This window comes from Scaptodrosophila lebanonensis, unplaced genomic scaffold (assembly GCF_003285725.1).
Source record: "Scaptodrosophila lebanonensis strain 11010-0011.00,11010-0021.00 unplaced genomic scaffold, SlebRS2 tig00000001-arrow-pilon, whole genome shotgun sequence".
NCBI lineage: Eukaryota > Metazoa > Arthropoda > Insecta > Diptera > Drosophilidae > Scaptodrosophila > Scaptodrosophila lebanonensis.
Window position 1 is genome coordinate 7867805 of NW_022060529.1, and position 27941 is coordinate 7895745.

Sequence of the window (27941 nt, forward strand, 5' to 3'; positions counted from 1 at the left end):
TATTTTTAACGTTTTTCTTGTTTATATATTTTATAATATCTTTTTTTGGAATTACATAACAAAAACAATGTAAGTAGACAATTTGCTTGGCTCTGCATTCTATTTATGCGTATTTATCATTTCAAATAACAATGATTAATATCGTAGCCCAAACAATAAACTATACATACTATATGGAAATATTCGTCATGACAATTAAATTTTAATGGATTAAGAAATGTACATATGCATGCATGTATGTATTGACTAATTTGTCATGCATTTAAATATTTAGCATGTAGTTTCATTTTGACAATTGCACAAATTTATTGCTTTGACAGCTAAAATGTACTCGTATTCGAACTCGTACAATAATAATAATTATAATTATAGCCATAAAAATACACAAAAATGACATAAATAATTTGACTATTGACTAGGGATAAAATTTGTCGATTTTTCGATTTCTTGATTAACTTTGTGTAGATTTGCATTTGTATGTATCTAATTTGCTAATACATATACATATACATATATTTGGAATAATAATGTTTATTAATAAATAGAAATCCTTTGAATTTATTGCACTGGGCGTCTACTAAATAAAATTCATGTTACGGCTTGGCTAAGTTTTGTTTTTTCCAATTAGAGAAATTCTAGCGCAATTGTTCGCGAGATTCCTTGGCGCTTTAGTATAAGAGTAAAGGTATAAGAGTTTTCGCGTGCGTGGTGTGCGACTCAACTAAATGGGTTTGAGACTTCAATTGGTTTCAATCTTTTCTACTAACAGGCTGCTTCGTTCGATGATTGGCAAGAAAAGGTAACTTATGGTTTTAAATTTTGAACAAATAAATAAAAACGATGGAATATTATATCCTTTTTCAAAAAGGATGTGGTAAGTAGTAGAAAATTCTTCAGCTAAATCTATGTTATGTAAAGCTCCACACAGGCATTGCTCACAATGGGCGTGGCAGCGTCCTGACTGCCCGCCTTAAGAGTAGCTGTGGCATGGCCATGGTTTGTGTCTATACTAAGTAGATTTGGTGTTGCTGCCGTCTGCGTCGTTGGCGGCTCTTCAGATGTGAGTGTGGGCGTGGGCGTGGATGTTTGGGCAGGCTCCGATGCTGTTGCTGTTGCTGTTGCTACACCGTTAGCCAGAGGAGTAAGCACTGTGGTTGTGGGTGGGACGGGTGCTGGCACACGTGCGGGTGTGGGAGCGGGTCCGGGTGCGGTTACGACTGCGTACACATTTTGAGAAGGTGAAAGGGGCAACTTGTTGCTGCTCTGACTGCTGCTGTTGCTGCTGTTATTATTATTGGTGGTAGCTGAGAATTGATTTGGCTGTGGCACGAACGGAATGCTTGCAGCGCCGCTTTTGCTGGATGAAAATATAAGCCCGGCACCACTATGCGAGATGGTTACGCTTGGCGGTGAAAGAGGTGAGGCCGGGAAATTGGTGGCCAGAAAATCCACCGGATACTATGATATAATTCCATTTTGTTTATTAATAAAGCCAATCAAAACCTTAAGACTCAGCTGCTACTCACCATGGCCTGATGCTGTGACGGAGAATGTGCTGGTTGGCTGTTGTAGGTTGTGGGGGAGACGGGAGGACTCGGGTACGGCCAATAGACGAGCGATGGCGGATAGACGAGTGATGGCGGATAGAAGGCGGACGCTGGATGCGAGTGGTGGTGGTGATGATGGGGACGCGGAGAGGCTATCAGCGGTGGCGGTGGACCAGCCGGGTGTCCGCCATATCCCGGAAAGTGAGCCCCAAAATGGGCGCCCATAACGGTGGCACCTGTGGCAAGGAACAAATTAGCAACGTTAATATTTAATTCATTCGTTTAGCTCTCGAATCATAAAGGGGTATATAATTTCGATAGACAACTTGGTGAGTTTTTAGACCTAAACAATTTGTTTTGTTATTGGTTTTATATATTAGCTATATATTTATATACTTGAACTTTTGGATATTTGATTGTTTGTTTTATTGTTACTTCAAAGCGACACACAGCAACGCTTTGCCAATCTCAATTAATTTTTATAATTGTTAGTAAAGTCACGCTCGTACATTCCATTTTTGTTGTTGTTGTTCTTGTTCTTGTGATATGTTAGTAGCAAGTGAAAGTACACATATATGTATAGATAGATAGGTAGATAAGTAGATAGAAGGTATAATTGTATTCAAAATCACTCACCGTTTAGACATTTGCAAATGGTAGGAGAGACAAATATAATTTGCTTAAATTGTTTTTGTTTTTTTTTTATCATTTACCATTGCCCAACCATGAAACGTTTGCGCACATAATTTGCAAATATGTATTTCATTTACTTATTTTGCACCAAGCACCAACCTTTAGAAGTAAATAATAATATTTAGTTTATGCCACTGAGCGCCACACAGCTGGACCAAAAGTACAAACATCGACGATGAGGGAGAAATATGTTAAATAACCAACAATAAATATATATTATTAATTTATAGAGATTGTCACAAATACAACAGTAATACAAGGATATGGCACGCATTACATTAAGCATGGGTGCAGCGCCCACTGTGTTAGCTTCTTCTTGTTTTTATTTGTATTGTTCTTCTTGATTTGGTCGCTGTTTTTGCTATTGTTGCTGCTGTTGCTGTTGTTGTTGTCGTTGAGAATTTCCAAGCAAACAAAAAATATAGAATCGAGAGTAGTTACATACAAGATGCGTGTGAGTGGCACGTTTATATGAAAGCAGCAATTAAATGAATGACAATTTTAAAATGGAGAATTAAATGTACAAAATAGTGACTAATCGTTGACTAAGCTTTCTTAGTGAACAAGTTCGGCATTAAACTCAACCGATAGTTTTAGTTATAGCTATTTTATTTTCAGAACTTCATACAGACAAATCGACAGACAGACAGATGGACCAATGAATGGTTTGAATAATGTCAATAAATGCACTTAATAACTGCTTCCTATAAACGCACATAGCTAGTAGTATTAACTTATGCAGCGGCTTTACAAAGTTGGCTGAATATACAGTCGATTTCGAAAATGAAATGCCTGCAAGCTCGTAGTCTGCTTAGAGGTTTACAAAAATTTAAAAGCCTCTTCAAATTTCCAATTCTTACTAAAATTTAAACAGCTTACGAGCTTGGAGAATCAATCTCGTTTTTTAAAATACATTTTAACCAATTCGTTGCAACTTGTAATGCCGTTTTGAGAGCCTGCTTCCTGCACAGATCAGATGCGCTGAAAAAGTATATAGATGCGAATAAAGCTTAAACCAAGCCCATAGACAAATTACACTAGAGTTGAGAGAACAAATTTAGATCCGAACACAAAACGTAGACACAATCATTTTTTAAAGGCCCCTCTCAACCCTCGTTCGTACAAAGTACTTGGATTTCCCGATTAATATGCTAGCATAACCCGAAGTGATGATTTTTAAAATTAGTAATCTGATATTTTCAGCCCATTAAACAATTTTATTTCTTCGTTTTTGTTTTTTTGTGTTGCCAAAGTGGTTTCTTTTGTTTACTTTATATGGACAGATAATTTGGTGTCGCGATGTTTTAGAGTTAATGGGAATCATAAGATGATAGAAAAATAGACGTGCGCACGTTTATATAGCGGAGAGTAAGTTTATATAGCAAAATGTGTGTATATGCATAATAAATGTATATAACTATATTTATATTTATTATTAAAATTGCAAATATTAATCAAGATGTCTGCTATAACTAGTTTATAAAAAATGGAATATCAAAAATTGTAAAATTGCTTCTGTAAAAACTAATTATGTAAATAATTTTAATTTTATTTCGTTTTTTTATGGTGGTTGAGTTTTGTTTTCAATATGATGTTTAAACCAATAATTTGCTACCAAAACCCACTCTTAACCACACGAGTTTTTCATCTTATTTTTTTTGTTTGTCATTTAAATATTATTTGTTTAAAACCAAATATTAGCTTAATTTTATGCACGAAAATCTTTCCCATGCTTTCTTTATGATTGCAAACGCATTATTTGCTTATTCATTGTCAAAATTCTCAAGTAACGCGCAACTGTATGTTAGACGCAAGAAAACATAAATATTTAAGCATATTTCTTGTATATAAAAACGATCTAGAACGTTTGTATAAAAAAGTTGAAAATTTATGTATATTTCTGGTATACACTGCCGGGCAAATTTTCCAGAACTTTTTTCATTATAATCAGAATTCTAAGGATAAATTGCACAAACCTTGACCACAAAACGCACAAATATAGGACGAAATACGAGTGCTTCAGAAAACTTGAAAGCATTACCCGATTACATTGACATGTACAATACATACTTATGTGTGTGTATAATATATATTATATATTATATAGAGAAAGATAATTCCAATTACCAATAACCATCATTTAGACACTAGACACTAAAGCGATCGAGAGTACGATAAGCATTTTGACCTCCAGTCGTTTGTTACTGTTAATATAAATTAGTTATAACAGAGAACACACAAATAGTAGATTTTAAAAAAATAGTATGTCCAATTGCTTTCTTTTCCCAATTGTTCCAATTTGCGACTAACACCAGTTACGCACACTTAAAGATACTTGTAGAAGAAATGTTGGTATTTATATACTTCTATGATGTACATATACAAATGTATATAAAAAGAAACTATTGAATATTTATGAGATTAACGCATGTCAGTGGAAAGGTTTGTTGGGTTCAGTTTTTGTGTTTTGAAAATATTGTTCTGTGTTAAAAGTTGCTTTGAGTATAGAATTTCAAATAGAAATATAGCTACGCTATGCTTGGAGCGCAGGGCGTCTATAATGAACCAATTATTCTCCTTAATATATATGTGAATATATATTATATATATCGCTCATGCATAGCACAACCCAGCGCTTTGACCACACAAAATACACAGGAAAAGTTTTCTAATGCTAAAAATGTTTAACATTATATGTCGTATAGTATGTCATATATAAGTATGATTGTATGTATGTATGTATCTATGTATGAAACCAAATTATACAACTTGCAATTATGTATTAACTTAAGCTAAGTGTTTTATTTTTTATTCAATTGTTTCTATTTGCGTGGAAAATAGAAAATGCAGTAATTATTTCTAAATGCATAAAGTTTTGAGATTTTCCAATTATTTTTTGTGTAGTAGTTGTTGTTACCCATTAAACAATTTTGAATATACATTTGTAAACTTAATAGTTTTTATGCATGAGGAGCCAACACCTGACGCCATTCGTGACGTGAGCGCGTACGCAGATCTGTATGTAATTCCATAAACATATAGTACATACTTACTCTCATAAATATGTATGTATGTATGTATGTTGCGTTGGCTCATGTATGCGGATGTGTGTGTGTGTGTGCCATTGTTATTTAAAGAATTTACTTATGCATTTTGCTTACGTATTAAAATTAGATTGCACATGGTAAGTGGGCGTGGCTCACACACACACACACACATACATATTATTTTCCTTCATTAGCGCGCTCACCGCATGAATGGCGTTAGCCTCTGTTGTCGTTGTTGTTGTTGCCAAAAATGTATTGCAGCGAAAAATTTGAAAACTATGCAATACTTGGAAAATTGCAAATGTCGCACACAGACACACACACACATACGTATGCGTATTTTAAGTACAATTTATGTCCTTGCTTAATTTTGACTTTGCCGCTTCAGTGAATCACAAATAAACAAATAATGTTCTTGAATATATGCGTGTGTATGAGACATATATGCATTTAAGTGTGTGTGTGTGTGTTTGTGTGCGTGTGTTGTGCACTTAAGTCTTAAGCAAAATACTTAGACTAATGAAAAGTTCTTTGCTTTTCCATTAAAGCTTACAAATAAATTTACTAAAAAAAATAATTACCATAATAAACGAAACTAGGCGCTATTAAAGATGTATTGTATGTGTGTGTAAGTGTACGTGTGTGGATGGGAGAGTGTATGATTGTTGTGTGATATATATTATATGTATATATAAATTGCCTGCCAAGGCCACAACATCAATTATCTGTAAATATTGGAATGTGCAAGAAGTGACGGAGCTTATATTTTTAGCGACTGGGCAGCCGCCATGTCGTGGGAAGCATAAAAGGACAACTGCCAGGCAGTGAAGGACCAAAGCTGGCTGAAGCTATGGTCAGACATGCAAATAATTTGCGCACAAGTATACTTTAGAAACGAAGATTCAATGAATTTTGGCACGATCTTACGAAAGCCGACAAATTTCGGCCTGCCTGATCATACCTTTAGCTAATTGCTATTATTACGGGCTAGGTCTGGAAATAGAGTACTTGAGCAATTCTATTGAAGAACCCTTACATGGGGCAACTACATACGTGGATTGTAATAGGAGTACATGCCAGTGGGGGTGTGTTGGGTGAGCGCGCGTTTCGCAACACTGGCAGCTGTTGCAGCAGCAGACGTATCCTGCTGGAAGGCGTTGTCGTAGGAGCGCTTCATGGTGTGCGGCTGCAATGCGAGCGCTGCATTGGCAGCTGCCACAGCGTGCTGCGAGGATGTGGCTCCTGCAGCAGAGCCTGCGGCGCTAACACCGCTGGGCGTGGGAGTGCTGGCAAACTGATAGCCGGCGGCTCCTGCAGAGGACATGTAGCCCAGTGGAAAGGGCGGAAGATAACTGCGCGGCATCAGCACGAATTGGGGCTGACCGGCGGCCATGGCCATTGCTGCTGCCCCCGGATGTTGCATGTAAAGCTGATGATGCTGCAACATGGCCGCATTGGCATACAACTGATGCTGTTGTTGCTGCTGTTGTTGCTGCTCAGCGGCTACAGCGGCCGCTTGTTGGCGCGCCAGCAAGGACTGCTGAGCTATGTACTGCGCCTGCTGTTGGGCCAACAGGGCAGGATTGGCAGCCGCCGCCGCAGCGGCTGCAGCAACGGCTGCTGCGGCTGATTGGGAGGGCGGTGGCAGCGAAAGATTGAAGGGATACCCTTGTGGGGTAGCTAGGCCGGCGCTCGCTAGGGAGCTCATGGCAGCTGCATTCTGCAAAGAGCTGTGTGTTGCAGCAGCGCCAGGACCGGCAGATGGGGAAGAACCTAAGAAGCTAGTATTCAGACCAGCCGTCGAAGCAGCGCTCAGGGAGGCGTGCGTTGGCATCATGGAAGCGGCTGCAGCAGCGGCTGCTGACATTGGGGACGATTGCAAGGCATGATGTGTGGCTGTGGCATGTGCGGAGTGTGTAGTGTGTGCATGCGAGTAGGTGTGGGTGTGTGTACCGATAGCCTGAGCCGCAGACGGCGGCGGTGGCGCTTGTGCTAACATACCCGGTGAGAGGAGAGACGGCTGTTTGCCTACAGCAGCAGCAGCGGCGGCAGCTGCAGCGGCAACAGCAGCAGGATGTGCGTGGTGCGGTGGTGCCGCCACCGGTGACTGTAAGCCACCATTAAGCACCATATTCATGTCGTCGCCTGAGCATTGGAAGACCTCAATGTAGCGAAACTTTTTGCCAAAGACCATGAACTGATTGTGCTTGCGTTGGGCGCACAGGCGTGCCGAATCCTCCGAGTCCATTTGGATAAAGGCCTCGCCACTCGGTTGACCCTGCAAAGAGATTATATGAAGTATATTGCAAAATAGGACAAAAGGTTATTATATACATATATTCATATTCAAGATAATCTAATAAAGCTATTTAAAATATGACCTATAAAGTATATTGACTTCATGTATCTTGTGTAGATCAACTTAGGTATGATTCAATCGACGTCTGTCAAATGCGAGGTGTTTCTCTAAAATATGGAGTTGTTATTTCTCCACTAGTCTGTATTAACCGATGAGAATTTCGGTCACTATCCTAAATCCTACAGATTTCTTAACAATTTCCAGATTCTGTAGCTATGTGTAATTCCTAAAGGGGATGCTAAGCAATTTCGTGGCTGCATTCTTTCTTTCTCGTATAGAGAAGCCCTGAGTCACGCATCTCTTGCCAATTCGTTGGCTTGCCAATTCATTGGCATTTTAAATCCCAAAGGGTTCCACAATGAATGATAGATTGCTTGTCTCTCATACCCAATTAGGTAAACAAACGCAGAATTGTACGCACCTGAGCATTGATTACCATGTGAACGCCCTGGTAAATTATATGCTTGGCAAAGTCATCAAGAAAGTGGAGAATGTGCTCAACCAGCGCCTCGTAGGGCAGGCCACGCAAACGGATGCAATTCTTCGTTGTGCCCGAGGTAATAATGTGCTGTGGGTTTGGGTTTGGATTAGCAGCGCTTAGATGTGCTAGGGCGTGTGCGGCACCCACCTGCGGCAGCAGAGACAGCGACATGGTGGGCAGCTGCGCTATCAACGGTGGCTGGCTGTGATTGTTTGACTCGTACGTCTTGGGATCCATTGAGCGATTTAGCACCTGTTGTACTTCGGCAGTAGTGGAGCGAAAGAGCTCAATGTATCGCTGTCCGATCGACTCTCGATGTCTTCCTAAAGCCTTTGGGGCATCACTCTCATTGGCGAACAACACAAATGCATCGCCAGTGGCACGGCCATCTGGCTTCTTTACAAACAACACGCCCTCATTGCTGTCCAGCACATGGCAAGGCTGCTCTCCAGTTGTAAAAAAGTCCAGCTGCATGGATAGAGGGAAATGCCAAAATTAATAACTCTTTTACCTAAAGACTATAAAGGTTGTTCATATAATAACAACTGAAGTCGATCGAAAATATCGGCAATGTCATTTAGTATAAACAATCCTTCTCGTATTACTCTACCATACGTACCACTTGCTTAGCCGTACAGTCGTAGGGCAGTCCACGCATGCGTATTATAACTTGCGCTCCCTTCGATAGAAACGCCTGCGCCTCATTGGAAGCGCCGCCTGCAATGGCCAGAAAATCCTCGCCCGAGGCTCGATACACCTCGATGTACCGAGATCCAATGTGGTGCTTGTGCCGCTTCAGCGCCATGTCCCGATGCTCCTGTGAGACGAATCGTATGAGGGCTTCTCCGTTACGTCGACCCAGCGGCGAGAGGCACAAAGCAACGCCACCCCTAAGCAATATTAGGAGAGAAAGACAAAGAGCGGCAAATGGCATTGTTTAAATGAAATCAATAATGGATGAATATAATAGTAATAATAATTATTTTATAATTCTCTCCCCTCTCCAGATTTTCATCGCGACTTTTTTTCTGTATTGCATTTGAGTTACAATTCTATTCGCATTCAATCTACAAGTAGTCCGATCAATGTCTGGCTTTGTATAAATTAACTCTCCCGAAAGAGAGAGAGAGAGAGAGAGAGAGAGAGCGAATAAATATCTGAGAGCTTATTCCGTATAGTGTTTGAGTTCTCATTCATTTTCCATTTGTTAAATTTGAAAATATTAGCTTTGGGGATTCGTAACAATTTTCTGTTTAGGCACAACTATTACAAAAAATATCAATGATAGCGTAAATATATTGCCGTCGCCACGTAATCAGGCCATCCAGCTGACCTTATTATCAGCTTATCAGCTGTGGCCACAGAATGACGACAAGGCAGGCAACACCGAGCACCGATCACCGAGCGCCAGCTGCGATCATTGAGCACGGATAGCCGCTTCGCTTATCAATGGGTTACTTTTTGAGAAATCACTTACTTGGCTACGTTGAGTCCCCGAAAGAACTTGGCAATGTCCTGATCACTGCTCTGCCAGGGTAAGCCGCGTGCACGCACAATACAATTGCCGTCGATCTCGTCGTCAATTGAGCTGAAAGAAAAAATTTGTGGAATTTTGTGAAATTCGAGTATGGTTAGGCGTGCGCGGCACCAAGGTTAGGCTCTAGAAGTGCTTCTCTAAAGTAAATAAATACATAAGAGAGAACTAAGCTACACTTATTCTCGTGCATTTTACACACTATGCACAGTGGGCCAAATTCCATACGAACATACAATTATATCAAACTATATATTCTAATTTGTTCTTTAAGACTCTGTCAGCAGGGGGAGACACCTATAGTATACAGTTCAGACTTTTAATACTTTTGTACCAACTGTAATATTAACTGTAATATTCAAAGGACTTTGATGTCCAGTTACCTGCCACGCCTCTTACAAAGTTTTATAACTGATTGTGGCAAAAGTTGGGTGCCACAAAACTGAGAACGATTGCTCGCCATGGTACGCTGCAATCACAAACTTCGCTCGAGTCACGTTTCAATTTTTCAAGTTCCCTATAAAATATATACAAGTTGAGCGCGATACCGATACCTAAGCATTTCTGCTGACTTTCAAATCGCAAAAATATATTTCTTTCTTCTGGCATATGCACACACACAGACACAAACAAAGGCACACAAGTATGCAAAACTGTCGCACATAAATGGGCCAGGCAGCAAAAACAAATAAAAACATGAATAATCGTTTCCAAAAACTAAAAAAACAAAACAACTACAGCAACAAGAAAATTAAACAAAAAGGGGGAAGCAGCTGAAATGAAAATTCTGACAAATAGCTCTGGCTACCGAGCTTTGGCTCCCTCGGCCGTTGGCAACAACTGCATTTTCTCGTGTTACTAATTGAATATTTTTTATAGTGATTGCAGATTTACAGCCTTACCTCAGTCAATTGATTTACATGCGACAAAGGAAAAATCCACAAACAAATTCTCTGCACACAGGCACGCTTTGTTTTTATATATTTTCCGAAACGGCACAGCGATAAGAACTGACACTCGACGCATACATCAATATAAGATCCAATTCGATTTGTTTCAAGACGAGACGAGACGATGCGTTGCGGTGCGATCGTCCTATACAATATTTTGTTTTCGCCGCGTGTTTTCAAGAGGCTCGCGCACAGTACTCGGACAATTCTATAGCTCTTATCGCGGCTCGAACCGAACGTAGACTGACGACCACTAAAGTTAAAGACGACTGAGTAGGCGATGGCGATGGATACGTTGAATGACGGATTCAGCACAGCCATTGCCCCTCTTCTGACTGAGCTCGTTTTAGCTGAGCGTTTTATGTTCAGTTCAAGTCTATATACAAACACATATGTATATGAATTCTTAACGAGCGACTTCTGGGGCGCTCTCGAAACAGTAGAGCAGACCTTTGCCAAGAGTCGAAGCATTGCAGTACACTGGCGTGGAGAATGCGCTGAATTGTCTGAGTTGGGTTTGAGTGAGTTGGGGACTGTTTTGAGCTGAAACCCAAGCGGTGCATCAAATTGAACTCTTTATTTTCTTTAGTAATGAATCAAATATTCAATGACACTAAATCTAATACAGAATAATCTTGTCAGTGCATACTTATATAGAATAGCCAGGCAGATGATAAAGAACAAGTTAAATTTAGTTCTTGTGTTTTTCTAAATCTAAATTATTGTGACTTTAGTTTGCATTTGTCAAATTGTGGTTCAAATATCTCAGTCTAGCAATTTGAATCGCTATCTTTAAACTCTCAGTCAGTTGTTTCTATTTTTTATCAATCTTATAATCATAATATATACGTTCATATATATCTGACAATATTACGATAAACAACTCCAACACCTTTCAATCACCCCCGAATATCAATTTGTATTAATTCTAACATTTTTAGTATTAACATTCTATTTGTTATAATGTTAATTAGTTTAATTATGTTTAATTAGTGATAACAACGCTTGTAAAAATTATACAAACATAAAAAATTGATACAAATACAATATCTAGAAGAATCTTTTTTAAGCTGATTAAAATCAATTATGGAAATGTTCAAGCCAACATCAACAACTATTGGAGATTTTCTACTCGAACTGACAGACATATATAAACGAAATACTAAAAAAAGTAATAAAATAATCGATTGTATTGCTTCTAAAATTACAACATCTGATCCCCATTTAGAAATCAATTGATTTAAATATTTATTCATTAAATCTAACTTGACAAATAATTAATTGAAATAATTAAATTTATAATTATGATTGACACTTACCAAATTCCAGGTTCTAATACCAAGTTCACGAGCTCATTTGTGGTAAATGTATGGCCTGCAAAAATAAAAACACATGAACATTATTAGAAACGGTGAAAAGGGGTCGAACATTTCTCACTTACCCGCCTGGAGCAAGGTTTGAATCACAGTGACCATATCGCGTGACTCGCGGATATAAAAGTCATTATCCTCCACAGAAGTCGTGTTAAGTTCTATAGGGAAGTAGAAGAGTACAAATATTTTAACTAGATATCAATTGATCCATTTAATGACGAAGTACGAACCTTTCAGCATCTCACCAATGGATTGGGGGATGGGCAACGTGGGCTGTTGCATCATTTTCTTGATATCCTTGACGGGCACCAGAGCGCGCGACAAATCCCCGGAACTGTAACGCAGGAACTCCTTGCGCAGATCACTAAACTTATTGTAATATGCGGGTAAATCAATGTCTTTGGCGCAGGCCTCACGATGCAGACACTGACGCAACGGCAACTGGCCATCGGTGATCAGCTTGATGTCCGTATCAATGAGCGATAGAGAGCGTAGATATGCATCGAACTGAAAGCGGAAGAGTTAAGAGTGGGATTAGGAGTAAGTATTTAAGTAAAGTGCGAGTTTATTGCACGAATATCAGTGACTGTAAAATTTCAATTAGCACATCTCTACACAAAATGTCAAGCAAAGTTCAGCGACAACTTGTGATAAATTACATGGACAGAACACAGAGACGGAGGAGACAGAGCAGACAGAGGAGACGGAACGGAGGTGGAGCAGTGGGGAGAGAACATTAGTGCTTGACAATCCGCTGCAAAGGTTTGTTGGGTTAATGCAACATTTCTAGGTTAAAACTACGCCCCAATGCTATTTGCTTAAACCCGTTTAGTATTTGTTAGTAAGTCCAGTTCTGCCATTTATTGCTATGCTTAAAATGTTGTTGTTACTTGGCAATTATTGTCAATTAAATGGATGAGAAAACTCTACAGTATAATATATATGGATTTGCAACTTTGCCTTGTCATCGTGAGTAAAAACAACATGCAGCTTAATGTCATATTACATGTGCCCGTCGACTTTTGTCAAAGGCGCACAACAACGGCATATTTCGGACGTCCAAAAGATTATAGTCGCAAGTAAGACCCAGCCAGGGTTTCAACTTTTCCCCCACTGCGTTTTCATCGCCAGAATTTGCGTCTGGCAAATATTTACCAGGGCGCATTGCATCGTCTATCATTATCATAACTATCATCATCATTACCCAGCCAAGTAGCTTGGCAGGCCGTGTCAGACTCTCTATGCCTCTATAAGAGCCAAGCTACCTATGCATATATCTAATAGCTTTTTTTAACCATATTGACCAAGCAAATTAGTATTCCAAGCAAACAAGTGCCACACTCTCACTCTTCACTTGCGACTGAGCCCCGCATTTCACAACCCAGATAAGTCTACATATCTTGCGTCACAGGGTGCAGACGGATCTAGCGCGCCTGCATTATTTCCCCAGGTATTCCCCTACGTATTGCTCGCGCAAAGTTCGAAAGATGATATTTTAATTTATTATCTTCTAATGTTTATGGCTGTGCATATAAAATGGATGCACTATTAATGAAACCAACTGATAAATACATTAATGAGTACAGTCCAAGGAATGGAAAAGTTGAAGTACAGGGTTCAGTTGCGAACAAATTTTTATAATGAATTAACATATCATTGAACGTGGTCGTGGCGTACTTTCAACTTAAAGATACGATCGGCTTTTTTCGTAGAAAGGGCCCTCAATATTCTCGTCAAGAAATCCTTATCATGGTGACTCATTATGGGCTTTTAGATTGCAATTTGAATTATCACGCTGATAGTTGAACAATATTTCAATAAGTACAGAACGTATGAAAGCAAAACACTTATATATACGTTTTTGCAAAAAATTAGCGCCTGTACGATCTTCAAATGACCCACTATACATTTTGTTTCTTTCACGAAAGCATGAATCTCACATTTCCGGGCATTTCTATATGCTTGAGTGAAAATGGTCCGACGCGTCGACTTATCAACAGCAGATAAGATTGAGATTGAGCCTTGTAACCAACTTCCACATTCCACAGGTGGCTCAGTAGACGAAATAAAATGAGTGTGATTTTGTTTGGTGTGTAAGAGAGAGTGTGTGATTTTGTGAAACTTGTCAAATCAGAATGGACAATCAGAGGGCAATCAGGCAAGCGATATACGAAACACACAGGCTGAGCGCGTTGATAATCAGTTTGCTTTACTGACCTAACATTATTTTCTGCCTCTCCCCTTTTTGCTGTTGACAACTATCGGCGGTCCCGTAGGAAAATCACGAATCGTTGTGGCACACCCTCGCACCACACTTTACCGCGTGTCGTATGACAGAGGCAGTAGTACAAGTGCAGGCTGCTAAAAATAAAACTCTTGACTCTTTAGTGGCGTGCGTGTCGTTATCCCTAGCGTGTATATTCCATGCACAGAACGCTGTAGGGCCGGCACTTGTATCTTTGGCATTAAAGTAACAGCGGCTAAGCCTAATCTTATCAAATTCGGCAGTTAAATGGAACGCGATAAGCCTTTTGTGTGTAGTAAATATGTGATATTTTAATTTGGTTACACTCAAAAACAAAATTAAATAGTTGTGTAAATACGAAAAACAATCAAAAATAAATATTTCAAGGAAATTGGAAATTTTAACACATTTTGTGGCAGCAGGGAGGGGCTTTGTGGAATGAATGATCTACACATATTTTCTCAAGTCAGGAACGGAATAGTCTTTACATACAGTACATGTATCTATTGTTTTTGATTTATCGCTTGATATTGAATTTGAGTTGAATTCAAACTGAACTCAAGTAAACTCAAGTGCAATAAAATTCATTACAATTTTTTCATAAACGCCATCAGTGAATAGAAACTGTTGTCTGAGTGTACTTACCTCTTCGATGGCATCGATGAGTGGCTTCCCAGCAGCCTGAGCTTCGGCTATCGGTAGTATAAGTTCGTTGCTGTTCTCCAAGGTACAATTGTTGTTGTTGTTATTACTGAGACCATTGCTATTGGCAATTGTGTTATTGTTGTTTCCGCTGCTGCCGCTACCGCTGCTTGCTGCGACTGCGCTGGTGATGTTATTCGTTGTACTGTTAGCATCGCCATAGCCAATGGCTAATGGCGGCGAACTTGCCGTATTTGTCGTGGCATTCGAATTGTCCGATGAGCTGGATATGGTGCGATCCTTGATGAAGTAGCCATCTGGACGCACGAGTATTTGTTTGGTGCCAATAATCTGTAAGAGATTATCAATTATAAATAAATTACTTTCATTAAAAGCAGTAAAAATAAATAAACGTGACTTTTTCAAGTAACTACTACAATATCTCTATAATTTTCTCTCTATTCCAAATTTCGATGACTTTCAATAGCAATTTTAACTTCACCTTATCATTAGAATGGCAATTGATGAGAATCATTAATTTACACACCTGACGTTTCACTTATAATTGGCACACTAATGGAAATGGGTTTCAAAACATTATATACACACATTTGCGGTAGCATTTTGAAGACTATGAGTCATTTGTTTGATATTCTACCACTTTCAAGTTGTTTTAATTGTTTTAGCAAAATGTGAATCGAGTAGTTCCACGATACGTTGATTGATCATACCAATGGAATATATAGAAAGGCTCCATCTCATCGATTGGTTTATTACTTAATTGAAATTATTTCGGCAACTAACATTTTTGCATTGAGAACTTACATGTTACATGAAAATCAAATAAAACAAAAAGTGAATATCATTTACTTTTTACGCACAATTGAACACGACGCAGTCTTGTTGGGTCTGTCTTTGAAACTGCCCCCAAATATTCAATACCAGCTGTTTTCACATCGACACTTCGACATTGCCATTGCCGATCTTCAGCACTCGATATGAGCTTCAAACCCGAATGAAATGTTTATATCGTGGATACAAATACTGTAGCTTTATAAGCTATAAGCTATAAAAGTCAAGCTGAACTGGCAGTCAGCCGTAACATGGACGGCGACAGCGGCGTCATTATCAAATATATTTTGACTGATTTTTATGGCTTATGAATTACATACAACTACATACGAGTATGTACATATATACATCAATAGATATTTACGAATATATTAAGTGAGTGGGGGCTTAAATAAAATGAAGTTGCGAGTCCACAAAGCAATGGTGGTTTTAAACAATTTTATATTTATATTTTTTGATGGAAACACATTTAACATTTGTCTGATTTTTTCAATTGAAATCTTCATATACTAATTTCATCGCCGAAATAATTTTGGATACCTTTGAACTACTTGTAATACAGAGATTGATAAACGAATTGTTATTATCGTGCACATGTATGTATACCTGTATTATTATCACTATGCTTTTTCTCTGCTCTAGAAATGTGTGTTTTAATGTTAAATCGCAATTAAAATGTTTAATGTAGCGTCATAGTCATTTGGAGATTACCCAACATAAGCATGATTGGCATTAATGTGGTTGTTGAAAAACTATTAAATTTTTTGCACCTAAAATGGAAAATGTTTTCCACGTCTTATGAGATTGATGCCAATTTACTTACATTGGTACAAGACACAAGAAAATTCATATATATATATATATATATATATATATATATATATATATATATATATATATATATATATATATATATATATAAATATATATATATTTGCACATGTGTTTGAGCGTGTGCGTCTACATTCAACAATTGGCATGTTAATAACATGGTAGTTAATACTCGTATGCCAACAATTAAAGTTAATTAACATTTTAAGCAAAAACAAAAAGCAACGCCTCGCTCAAACACAAACACACAGCTGCCAGGCAGATATATAGAGAGACAGACATAGAGACAGACGGAGAAACTGAGCCAATTGTCAAGAGTCAGAGCAGTGGCTTAGAATCTTGGTCCAAATCTCTTTTTTTTAAATGCAAAAGCTGTATGGAGCAGCTCAATTATGGGTACGTAGTGGCGGCTATAATTTCTGCGTATGATTTTTATTTTAATTAACTTAATTTAGTTTTCATTCATAGACACGGGGCGCCACCGTCGCCATTCCCATCGCCAACGCCATCACCGTCGTCATTGCACTCATAACTGGCACACAAATGGCACGTTTTCATTGAGCTAGAAACCGTGCTCAATATACTGGTTTTTAATGGGTTAATAATGGGGCACCTAGTATTACTCGTAGTATTATTAGTCGTAACTATGGCAAATGGAAATTTTGCTAGACTGCGCTACAAAATCAATTAATAAAAGTAATTTCCCTTTCGCTGCAAACGCCAGCACAAACCGCACGAACCCAACGAAACCAAAACCCAAATGCAAACCCAAATGCACACTCAAACCCCAGCACGTTTCGGCCATTATGGGACCCTATTTTCGGACTCTGTCGAGGGGCTTTCTTTCGCACTGGCCGCATAATTAGCCCGTTTAACCCCACAAACCCGACTTGTGTGCGTAGCTGCCTGTTCTACGCAAACTTTTGTTGAATTTAACATGACAGCTCATAAATATTTCATACTTTTTGCAGCTGCATGAGCTAGGGGGGTAGAAAAATAAAAGGAACGATGTTGAGCTTTTGGGAAAAATACAAATATTCTCTATACATATATTCAACAGATATGCAAATCAAATGACGCTCTAGCTATGACTTTGCCGAAGGTGTCTCAGCTAAGTATATCACACATACAACAATAAAGAAGAAAACGGAAAACAGAAAACCGATTTACATACTTAGTTTTCTTCAGTTATCGACACATTTCGAAGCGATATTTGCATTGAGTCCAGCTACCTGTAGAACCAACATCTGAACTTAAGAATACGCAATTCTCGCATATCCGCTGACGCAAGCGCCTCGTACTGTGTGCTTTAGGGACCGTATATTTATAGGTCTCAAGATAGGAAACAGACACTGGAACCTTGAAATGAATACCTTCGATCTTAAATGGAAATAGGATGAATTACAAGATGATGCAGATGATTTCATCGTACTCTTCACCTCATCTTTAATATTATATAATATTACATTATTTATACATCCCATATGAAATATCGAGTAATATTCGGTGGAAAAATGAACGAAGCCGATCTTTGAATATCCGATTGCTTATAGACATACACAGGCGTCCGAAAACCAAATTTTTGGAAATCTTACGATAGAAAAATGAAATAAAATTATGATGTTAGCGATCATTTCTATGGTAGCTATTAAATGTAATGGGATATAACATATTTGGTTCGTATAAACTGCGTCTGAATGAAATTTGTCTACATACCAAGTTTGGCCCCCCTAGCTGTTATAGTAAAAAAGATCTACAGGCTCAGACGTACAAGCAGATGACGCAGATGGCAAACGGACATACTTGTAGGAGTATACTACTTGTATATATCTGTATCACAAATGCACTGTCTGCTACATTGATTCCAAATCCTTTTCAGTGCCCGAGTGTAGAACATAAAAAAGGTTTCGTAAATAATACAAATATGATGTGATCTAGATCAAATACTAATATTAGTGCACTTCTTAGGTCTTGAACTTTGAAATAGTATTTTATTATACTTCATTTAATGCGCGATTTAACTACACATTAACTTCTTGGTTAATTGAATTCTGTATTTTGTTATTATTTCGATTCATGCAATTACATTTTTGGGCTTGCAAGCTCGTAAAACAGTTGAAATTACTCCGAATTCTTTAGCTAATTAGTTTCTCTTTTCAATCTACAAAATTGACAACTTTTGGAAATGCAATATTTCTTTTCAACTGAAAAGTTGTATTCTAACTTATGATTATAGCATAAAAAAAGAAATATTGAATGGTAGCTTTTAGAAACCAGTTCTCAAACACTTAATCAGCGAGTCGCCGATAAAATGCTATCGGCAATGTTGGATTGAACAACCTACTTTTTGCACACATTCCTCTGCTGCGGGATAATAAAGAGCAAAATGTATGCAATCCGACACAATGAAATTTACATAAAGTTTGCAAAAAAAAAAACGATTTTTAATGATCTTATGTTAATAGTTCGCCAAATCCATAGAAAATTTGTATCTATACTATCTATTATGCTTAATAAAATACGGAAAGTCTTGACAACTTAAGGCTAGAGTATGCGCAGGCGCTCTACTAGACCAGTCAATTTTGGCATAACTTATATAAGTAAGCCCTGCTCAATGTGTCTAATTAACATTTAACAGTATGCGTTTGTGTATATTTTGAAATAGGAGAAAAAGAAAGAGGTAGCCAGTAAAAATGATCAAAATGGTCGTGTATCTCTAATCGAGCTAAATTTATCATTTTCGAAAGCCAACAACAAAGCTACTACCTCTGTGATATATAACTTTGACCCCAAAATATATGCTGTCGACATACGCGAAACATTTTAATGAAACCCTAATGATTGGCCAGACACTGTTCGCATGAACTCTGGCGGGGACTCACCAACGATAGATTAGCATACAAATTGAGCAGCAGTCGGCTGAATGGGCAAATGGACGAATGGACTAGTGGATGGGGGGCGAAGGCAGCAGAAAATCAATTTGCGAAAGTAAATCTTCATTTTCTGTTTTGCCATCTATTATGAGTATTTAAAATAAAATTAATAATATTTGAGTGGAAAATTTGAACAGAATTAGCCCACACTTTGGCTTAATTGGATCTGAGGAATCGTCTATGTAGGTACAGTCAAGACAAAATACTGCTGCTTCATTGATACTCTCTCGTAATAGCTGGTGGCTCAATGCCAGTACCTACTATTAAAAACCACTTAGAATCAACTTTTCTTACACAAAAACAGCCTCGAAGTGCATTTACGAAAATATTGCGTGTTTGTTAAGTCATAAAAATAACAACGGCCCAGAGACAATGTCAACCTGGCAAATATGTAGGCAAATAATAGATGATTGTAAATACTCGACGGGGTGTATATAATGGCAAGTAATTTCCTTCGTTAAGACGACTTGTACAGTAAGCGAAAACTAAATTTTATAGCTATGGGCACGGCACGGGATGCTTCGCTGTGTCTAAGCTAACGCAACACGCAGCTTTGACTCTCTGCCTCAGTCTCCAGAGAAACTGGCGGAGTATCGTCGGCGACGTCATCCAAACTGTGATGGCCGTTCAGATATTGCAGCAGCCTTTAGCCACAACCTCAGAGCTTTAGTATCGCCTCTAGTGGAATTGTGAAGCATGTGCAAATAATAGATCGTATTCAATGTGACAAGCCTGTCTCACTTAATATTATATTTGCATGCAAGTAATCCCAGCAGTTATACTCGAAATCTCACAACAAGTAAGATAAGCCGCAATGGAATGGCCAATTAGGTTCATTATGTAGTTTTTGTTCGATTCCTGCAATTTTTCACACAACACTACTCCAGATGCGCTGTCAAAGATTACCAAAATTGCAAATACATATGTATATAATTCTGATTTCTACCCCTTAAGCAAAGAAAAAAAGTAGAAGTTAAGGAGCTGTGCACCTCCATATGAGCACAGGAACAAAAGTTTTTCCATAACATACTTTGAATAAACTAGATTTATGCTCAAAATTTGAGAGTTATAGTTGCAAAACATTTGCAGCTACTCTCTCAAAGTAGAACAATTTCTTTTCTTCAATACGATATCCAAATCCTAACTGGGAATTTATTTGTTGTTTTTGTTTTTATTTATTTCTGTAGTTTTGTTTATAGTGATGCTCCTTGAACAAAATCCAAAACGCAACAAAATTTGTATATTTATAATTAGTTGGAGGAAATGTGATTTAGCAAAATTGTCACTGGCTTCGAGAATATTTTTGGAGTTTCCGAGTATGACGAAATTTTGTTATGAAGGTATATTGCTTACGTTTGACAATGTTGCCCTTACCCTCGACATTTTTTCGTCATTTTCAAACAATTAGTGTCAATCACTTGGCAAACTTGGTAAAATAAGCAAATACAAATACATTTGCATACTTATGTACCCTTATTCATGTGAATATGTATAGAGGGCCCCCAAAAGCGTCATATAAGCCCAGCAACAACAACAATGGCACCTCATTTTAGATTGCCTCTGTCTTTGTTTTATTTGAGCGACGAATCAAAGTCGAGCTGCACGGCCTGCCAGTTGCTTTTGTAACATAATCACAAATCGCGCACGCCGCTCCAACACAGTTTAAAGTGCATATTGTTTATACTATGTACTATATACATATATGCGTGATTGTTGTTGCTTCAATAGCTATGAGGCGCGTTATCGCACAGCATTCATTAATTAAGCGTAGACGGCGTTGAAATAAAGCGCGCCAATCAACAAAATGGAGGCCCAAGTAGGCGGCGCTTGAACTCAAGCTTCAAACGGTGCACATGAGTACAATTAAGTGTATGTGTGTGGGTAAGCTTTGTGGCAAGAGGGTGTTACCAAGGCATATTGGCGCTTTGTTATCAGCACCACTCATGTGCGTATGCTGTTATTCTAATAATCGACGACGCGTTCATATAATCATATTTAGAGCAATGCTTTGAGATAATAATTATATTGCGAGAGATACTATATGTACGCGTACTTGGCGTTTTAAACATGTCAGCCCTTCTTCTTTCATTGGAGAGAAAAATCATAAAATAAATGCCCATTTGAACTCCAACACTTCCTAACTACTTGTAATATACATGAATATCTTTCTAACAAATTCAGTTTTAAAGCAAATCTTTAGATAAATTTTTTTTATTTTAAAAAGTAACAAGATCTTTGTTCATCGTATCTATGTAGGTACTTTATTTTTCAAGGTAATTAAATACTTTGACCAACCAGACAGTTATTATCTGGCAGAGGGCAAGTACTTTTAATTTGTGGTTTCTATCAATTCGACAGACAAATAGTTAACACACAAATTTGTTATATATCAGAAGTGTGTAATCAATATGATGTTTTTTCAATCAAAACCAGCCAGAATTGTGGAAATTAGTAGCATGTTTGAAAGGAGCTTTAGTTACTGAAGATATACAGCTGTTATTTGGACATAATAAAAAACAATTCAAACCTGTTTCTTTTCTTAACCATAATACTCTAGTATAATTTACTCACCTGCGCTGTTGCCGCTTCGAGCAGCACATAGACGAGCAATATAATTTCCTTTTCATCTGAGCCAAGACCGGGTCCATTCTGTCCACATGTGGCTATATACAGCGAGACGACGTGCTCGGGCACCTGCATTTTGCGTCCAGTTATTTTAACCCGTATTTCAATTGAGTTTGCAAATTGTTTTTGAAACTCAGGCGACTGTTTATTTAACTAAAACTTCTCAAGTGGTAAACGTGTCTCTTGTTTTGTTGTTGTTGCTGTTACTACTGCTGATGCTATGTATATCCACTTGTTAACCAGTTCTAGACGACAATATTGTTGATGACATTAATGACGAAAGCAGCATTGAAGCGGCCGGCCGCTAGATCAGAGTGGCTCCGTATGCTTTCGAGTGCCCACAAGGTGGTTGGCGGTACTGCGACTTTCGCTTGCCGTTCCCATCTAAAACATTTTGCGGATGCGCGTGGGTCCGGGCGTTACGTCTCACCGTGCTGCAAAGAGTAAAGCGATTTGGTTAAGGCAAATGCTTGGACTTGGAACTGGAACCGCTGGCAAAGTCGCTCATTGCCACATTTTCATGGAACTTAAAAACTAATTACATTTAGGAAATGTCAAACAAATCGAATCGGTTTTGTGTACATATGTTGGGTCAAAGTTGATGGTGGCTTGAATAAAATTAGCCACGCAAACACAAAAATGAATAAAAAGCAAACTGAAGATGAAAATGAAAATGCTCGACTATAGTACATATACTCAAAACTTGTGCTAAATGTGGCGTTGCCAATTGTTGTTGCTCCACGCGTGCGACATTTAAAAGCCTCATTAAGTACTAACATTTTCATTACAAATCAGACTCACTTCTAAAACTGACGACATCGCCCTATTCGACGATTTCAGGAGGTCAAATTGAAATTATTAACCCGCACAGCGATTTGAAATTTAATTTCTGTCAGGTAGCAAGCAACCCGTCCGACAAGTCTAGAAAAAGGCAAGCAAGAGCTTACAAAATTACAACGACTTCGTCGAAAACTAAAGTACAATTTCATGTGAATTTTAAATGCAAAAAGATTTACTCGCACTTTATATTGAAAAACGGACACAGCTAAAGGGGAACACTTTTATTTTATATATGTACTATTACTAATTCATGACTAATGTTTTTCTAATACGAAGGAGGTCTTTTATTAACCATCTTTAAAATCTTTACAAAATTTAATAATTTAGCCGAATTTTATAGTAAATAAGTAAAAGTTGAACCGTGAAAAAAATACTTTTTTGTTTATGTTTTTCTATTATGCAAAACAACCTGTGTTGACTTGCTTTATTGAGGTTACAATAATCGAAATACTGTCCAATCCTGCTCCATGTGCGTAAACACTTCGCATAAAGTGCACATGCGAAAACCAATTATGATGAATAAAAAGTGTGGATGCAGTTTTATATTATAATGAAAAAATAGTTCAAAGCATATAAATGTAATAAATGATGAATTAAAACAAAAAATATATACAATATGATGTAAAGGAGCCAAAATCCTAAGACAGTTGACAGTTAAAAAGAAACTTCAAACATTATTAAATATGGTTCATTTACATAGTGCATGGTAATTGAAAGAAGCCGCGGGCAGGCATGGGTTAATCATGACGCGCAGACGCATTGTTGTCGTTAAGCACTCTTTAATAAAGCTTTTTTGATGCAATTAAAATTTTTAAATACGTGTAGAAAATATTTAATACTTATATACATACATAAATAATAAGGCCCGCCAAAAAAATGTTCAACTTTTGTGACACTTTTGTTTAAGTCGAGCTTTGTTTTACGTGTTAACTCTGTTGTTTTACTGTCTGTCGGGCCCTGAACAGTTCGTTAACAATTCATATTGTTTAAGAAAATTGTCATTTCTTCTCGGTTGATTGTGGACTTTTTGTTGTTGCTTTTACTGCTTTTGCAATCATTTTCTCCAGATATTACTTTGTTTTTATAGTTTTACTGGACGAATGGGTGAAGGGGCGCATGAAGAAAGTGATGTTTGGATACTTTTTGTTTTTGTAAGTGATAATGGTAGCGAGTAGTTGCGGCGAAGAAGCTGACGCTTACCACTTGGCCAACTCATGGCGCTTACTTTTTGTCTTTATTTTTTTACATTTAATAACAACACCATTATCCATATGAAGCATTGCGATATCAGTGTGAGTTCTCACGTTATTGAAGACTGCTTGTAATGTCAAGCAGGCTGATAAGTTAATATTAGGAGCGATTGAAGACTAATTTACTACTTTTTAGTCTAGAAAAAGTCATATCTTTAGTGCCGGAAAAGACTCCACACACTATTTTTGAACACCTCATGTTGGCAGAACATCTAAGGGATAATGAAAGAAACACCGGGTATAGTTTTTATTACGCTAAATGCAGCCTGCCGTTGTTACATATTTCCACAAATGTTTTTCTTTTGGACCTGAACAAAAAAGCGAACGCTATTGACCTTTAAGGTTAAGTGCCCGGAAACACGAAGTGCTGTTGACAAACAACGAAATATTGCAACTGAAATAAAGTATGTGTGTGTGTTTTCGAGGAAATGGAAAAGGTTAAGACCTATGCTCAAAAAGTATATTTGTCTTTATACAACAATTATAGCACATTAAATTTTAGCTTTAAGTATTATTCGTTTACTCCTAAAGTAGATGAAAACTTAAAAGCTTGTAAAGCCATTTGTAAAAGCCACAGTAAACTAGTAGTTTAAATATTCCCTCAAAAAAGTGAGCTGCTGAAAGAAAAGGAACAAGCAGGATTTTTCATACTTAGGATAATATCGTGTTTAGCGTAAATTTTATTTTATCTTCCTCATGAATATTAAATCTTAGGGTTGAACATTATACTTGTATATACGTTTATACTTAATAGTAAATATTATTATATGGCGTGGCGTGTCTTAGGTCCGACTAACCATCAACTATCATTGGTAATCAAAATTTTGAAAATGCCGAACTAATCAGTATAATAATTAATTGTAGAAAACGTAAATAAACATGGATTTTTAGAATTTTCCTATTTGATACCAACATTTAGTTGCAGTATTTGGATTGGATACAAATGTATCAAAATGAAAAGCAACAAAACCGTTATGTATGAATGTATTTGTTTACGGCGGCATGAATCATAAATTTGAGGCCCAAATTAATTTTCCCTTTCGGCCAACAGTACGTGAAAAGCGCTGAAGCGGGCAGCCCAAGGTCTACAAAAAAGACATTTTCACTGAACGGAAAAACCGTAAGCCACCTTCAAAAGTGACACATATTTCTTTTTCTTCTTTTTTTCATTAATGAATAACGGCAAGTGGCAGTTGGCCGCAGCCGTAGTCGTAGTCGCGTCTTTGCTTAATTAGCATCATGAGCCGAGAACGGGACATCATTAAAGAAAAACATAAATCCATGATCAAGTCATGGATGCGTGTAGATTTCTCGGTGGCCTCAAAACGGCACACGATCGCAAAAGCGTTTCGATTTAAAAAAGACAATAATCCAGTGATTAAATTTAAATTAGTGACAGCAAAAACAATAATAACAACAACCACAAGCCTGTGACTGAATTTAATAAATATTTCTTGCTTTTCTGTCTGGCGATTGGAAAACGAGTAAGCAAAAAATAAATAATTACACACACATATGTACATACATATAAGTAAGTATGTGTGCAGCTAGCTACCTACAAATTTATTGTCTTTTTTGTTTGGCTTAGTTTTAAAATTATGATTTACGCAAGCTTGCAAATTGTTCCTGCTTAAAAAAGTATGTGTGGATGTATATAATATATGTATGTATGAATGAACGGCTCTATGTATGTATGTATGTATGTATATGAATGTCCAACTTTCTGTTATTGGTCTTGCCTCGCGGCTTAAATGCAGACTGTAACAAGAATGAAATAGTCAAGTAGATCCGACTCTCACAAACCCTGTATCATAAAACAAAATGTTTACATTTTATAAATTAAAAATACATATGTACATACGTATATACATTACATACTTATAGAATTAGATTACATTTATGGCTTCAACTTTTTGTAGAATTCATAAGTACATATGTCTCGATTAAACTATGCGCACATACAAAGGCATTAACAGGATATAATTGTAAAATTCCAGGCATTACTAAAGTTATGAAAAAATAACTAATATCGTGGATGTGGGAAGGTCCATCAATATAAATCTAGTCATGCTTAGAAGGTTGATGAATCTAGCTCGTACACCTTAGAGATCTTTGCCTTCAAACAGACGGATAGTCGGACGTGGCTATATCAATTACTCTTGGTATGTTGATGAAAAATATACATACATACACATATGTACATATGTATTTTTTGGTGCCTGCCACGATGGGTGTGACATACATACATTCTCCCTTAACTACATAGTATACCTTATAGCCTTTCGATGCAGGGTATACAAATTACGAAGGAAACTTTAGCTTATGATTGCGCAAATTGCATGCAAAAAAATACCAATTTCCAAAGCTATTTACAATAGTTTTAGTATGTAATGCTGTATGTTGCCGCTCTCGCTCTCGCTCTCTCAAGCTCACGCAACAAGTGCAGCAACAGCAACAGGTTGCATTGGTTATTATTTTTAGTTGTTGTTATTGCAGCTGTTATAGCTCTTGTGGTTGTTGTGGCCAGCTTGTGTTGATTTCTTAGTTCTGTTTGCGCTTCGCTTGTCAACATTAGCAGTCAAATATCATAAAATACAAAGTATGAACTATACATATGTACATGCATATGTACATACATACATATGTATGTATTTAGTAGTAGACGACAAAAACGAGTCTTGAGACACACAGCAGCCGCAGTTTGGACATGAAGTTGGCGTAGACGTCTCTGCTGCTGATCTGTCTGTGGCTCTCTTCTTTGTAACTGTAAATATGTTTTCACTTTGTTATGTTTGCGCATCGGCTTTTAACTTGTCTTATTGGTATGCACACACACATAATTATATGCATACATACATAGATACAGTATTTAAATGTCCGCACATCCATTCATTTTGCTCATTCATACCGCCCACCGCAAGGCTATGGGCCACAAGCAATTACTTGCACAGAAACAAATTTCAAAATTTGGTCAACATTTTTACAACTTACAAAAATAATAACAACAGTAGCGCCGAGTGGTTTTTTTTACAGTTAGGTGAGTATGTGCAACAGGTTGTCTACCTGTTGCGCGCTGCTGCTCTCTTAACTGTTTCTTCTTTCACAATTTCTTTTTATTGCACTTTCTTTTCTTGTCGTTTAACGAATTTGCAGTATACACAGATTCGAATATAAATGCACACGTTTATATACATATGTATGTACATAAGTATTAAATTTAACAAAAGTGCAACGGGCAGCAACGTCTTTGGCTAGTCACACTGACTAGTTAAGTTTATGCGCTCGCTTTACATTACGTTTCTTAGCTTTGTCTTGCTTTTTTGCTTTGTGCCGTTTGTCTTTGTACGACGACCGATCTTCAATACCAACAAAACGTACTAACGGCGACAGCGACGGCTACGACGACAGCGGCGACGTTTTCAACAACGCGACAGCGCAGCGCGTACACCACCAACAAAATAAAACAAGCCACTTTTTGCCTTCTCTCTACCGTTATTGCTTCTTCTTCTACTACCACTTTGACTTTGTGGCGTATGTATGTGTGGCTGTTTCTTGTGTCTTTTTGCTGTTTTTTTTTTTGTTTTCTTTCTAGTTTTTTGGTACGAACGTACGGAAGAGTATACTTTGTGCCTAGCCTTCTCTGCTACGTTGGACGCGTGCGGTTGTCTCCAGGTTAAAAAAGCAACTGATCGTCGTCGTTGGCCACAGCCACAGTCAGCCATGAAGGTGAGTGAGCTGC

At 37.7% G+C, this 27941-nt stretch overlaps 1 protein-coding gene across 4 annotated transcripts; it reads right to left on the reverse strand.

Annotated features, from left to right (window-relative positions):
* LOC115634687 (RNA-binding protein fusilli) lies at positions 1 to 27882 on the reverse strand. 4 transcript variants are annotated; one of them, XM_030532552.1, is made up of 13 exons: positions 27194 to 27874; positions 22059 to 22546; positions 14875 to 15222; positions 12215 to 12491; positions 12053 to 12142; positions 11931 to 11985; positions 9605 to 9715; positions 8747 to 9017; positions 8275 to 8595; positions 8068 to 8214; positions 7289 to 7565; positions 1527 to 1783; positions 1 to 1458 (listed from the first exon to the last, which is right to left on the reverse strand). In XM_030532552.1, the coding sequence occupies exons 2-13, from the start codon at positions 22185 to 22187 to the stop codon at positions 904 to 906; spliced, it is 2838 nt and encodes a 945-aa protein (XP_030388412.1). In that variant the 5' UTR covers positions 22188 to 22546; positions 27194 to 27874; the 3' UTR covers positions 1 to 903. The 4 variants fall into 4 exon arrangements, with proteins under 4 accessions (XP_030388412.1, XP_030388411.1, XP_030388410.1 ...); XM_030532551.1 differs by having other exon boundaries at positions 8068 to 8595; positions 27194 to 27875; XM_030532550.1 differs by lacking the exons at positions 1 to 1458; positions 1527 to 1783 and having other exon boundaries at positions 3653 to 7565; positions 8068 to 8595; positions 27194 to 27882.
* Positions 27883 to 27941: the final 59 nt, after the last annotated feature.

Coding starts and splice junctions, on each gene's coding strand:
- LOC115634687 (XM_030532550.1), bottom strand. CDS start 22,187: ATGCAGGTGCCCGAGCACGTCGTCTCGCTGTATATAGCCACATGTGGA. Junction 15,223..22,058: donor TCGAAGCGGCAACAGCGCAG/GTGAGTAAATTA, acceptor AATCTCTTACAG/ATTATTGGCACCAAACAAAT. Junction 8,596..8,746: donor ACTGTACGGCTAAGCAAGTG/GTACGTATGGTA, acceptor CTATCCATGCAG/CTGGACTTTTTTACAACTGG.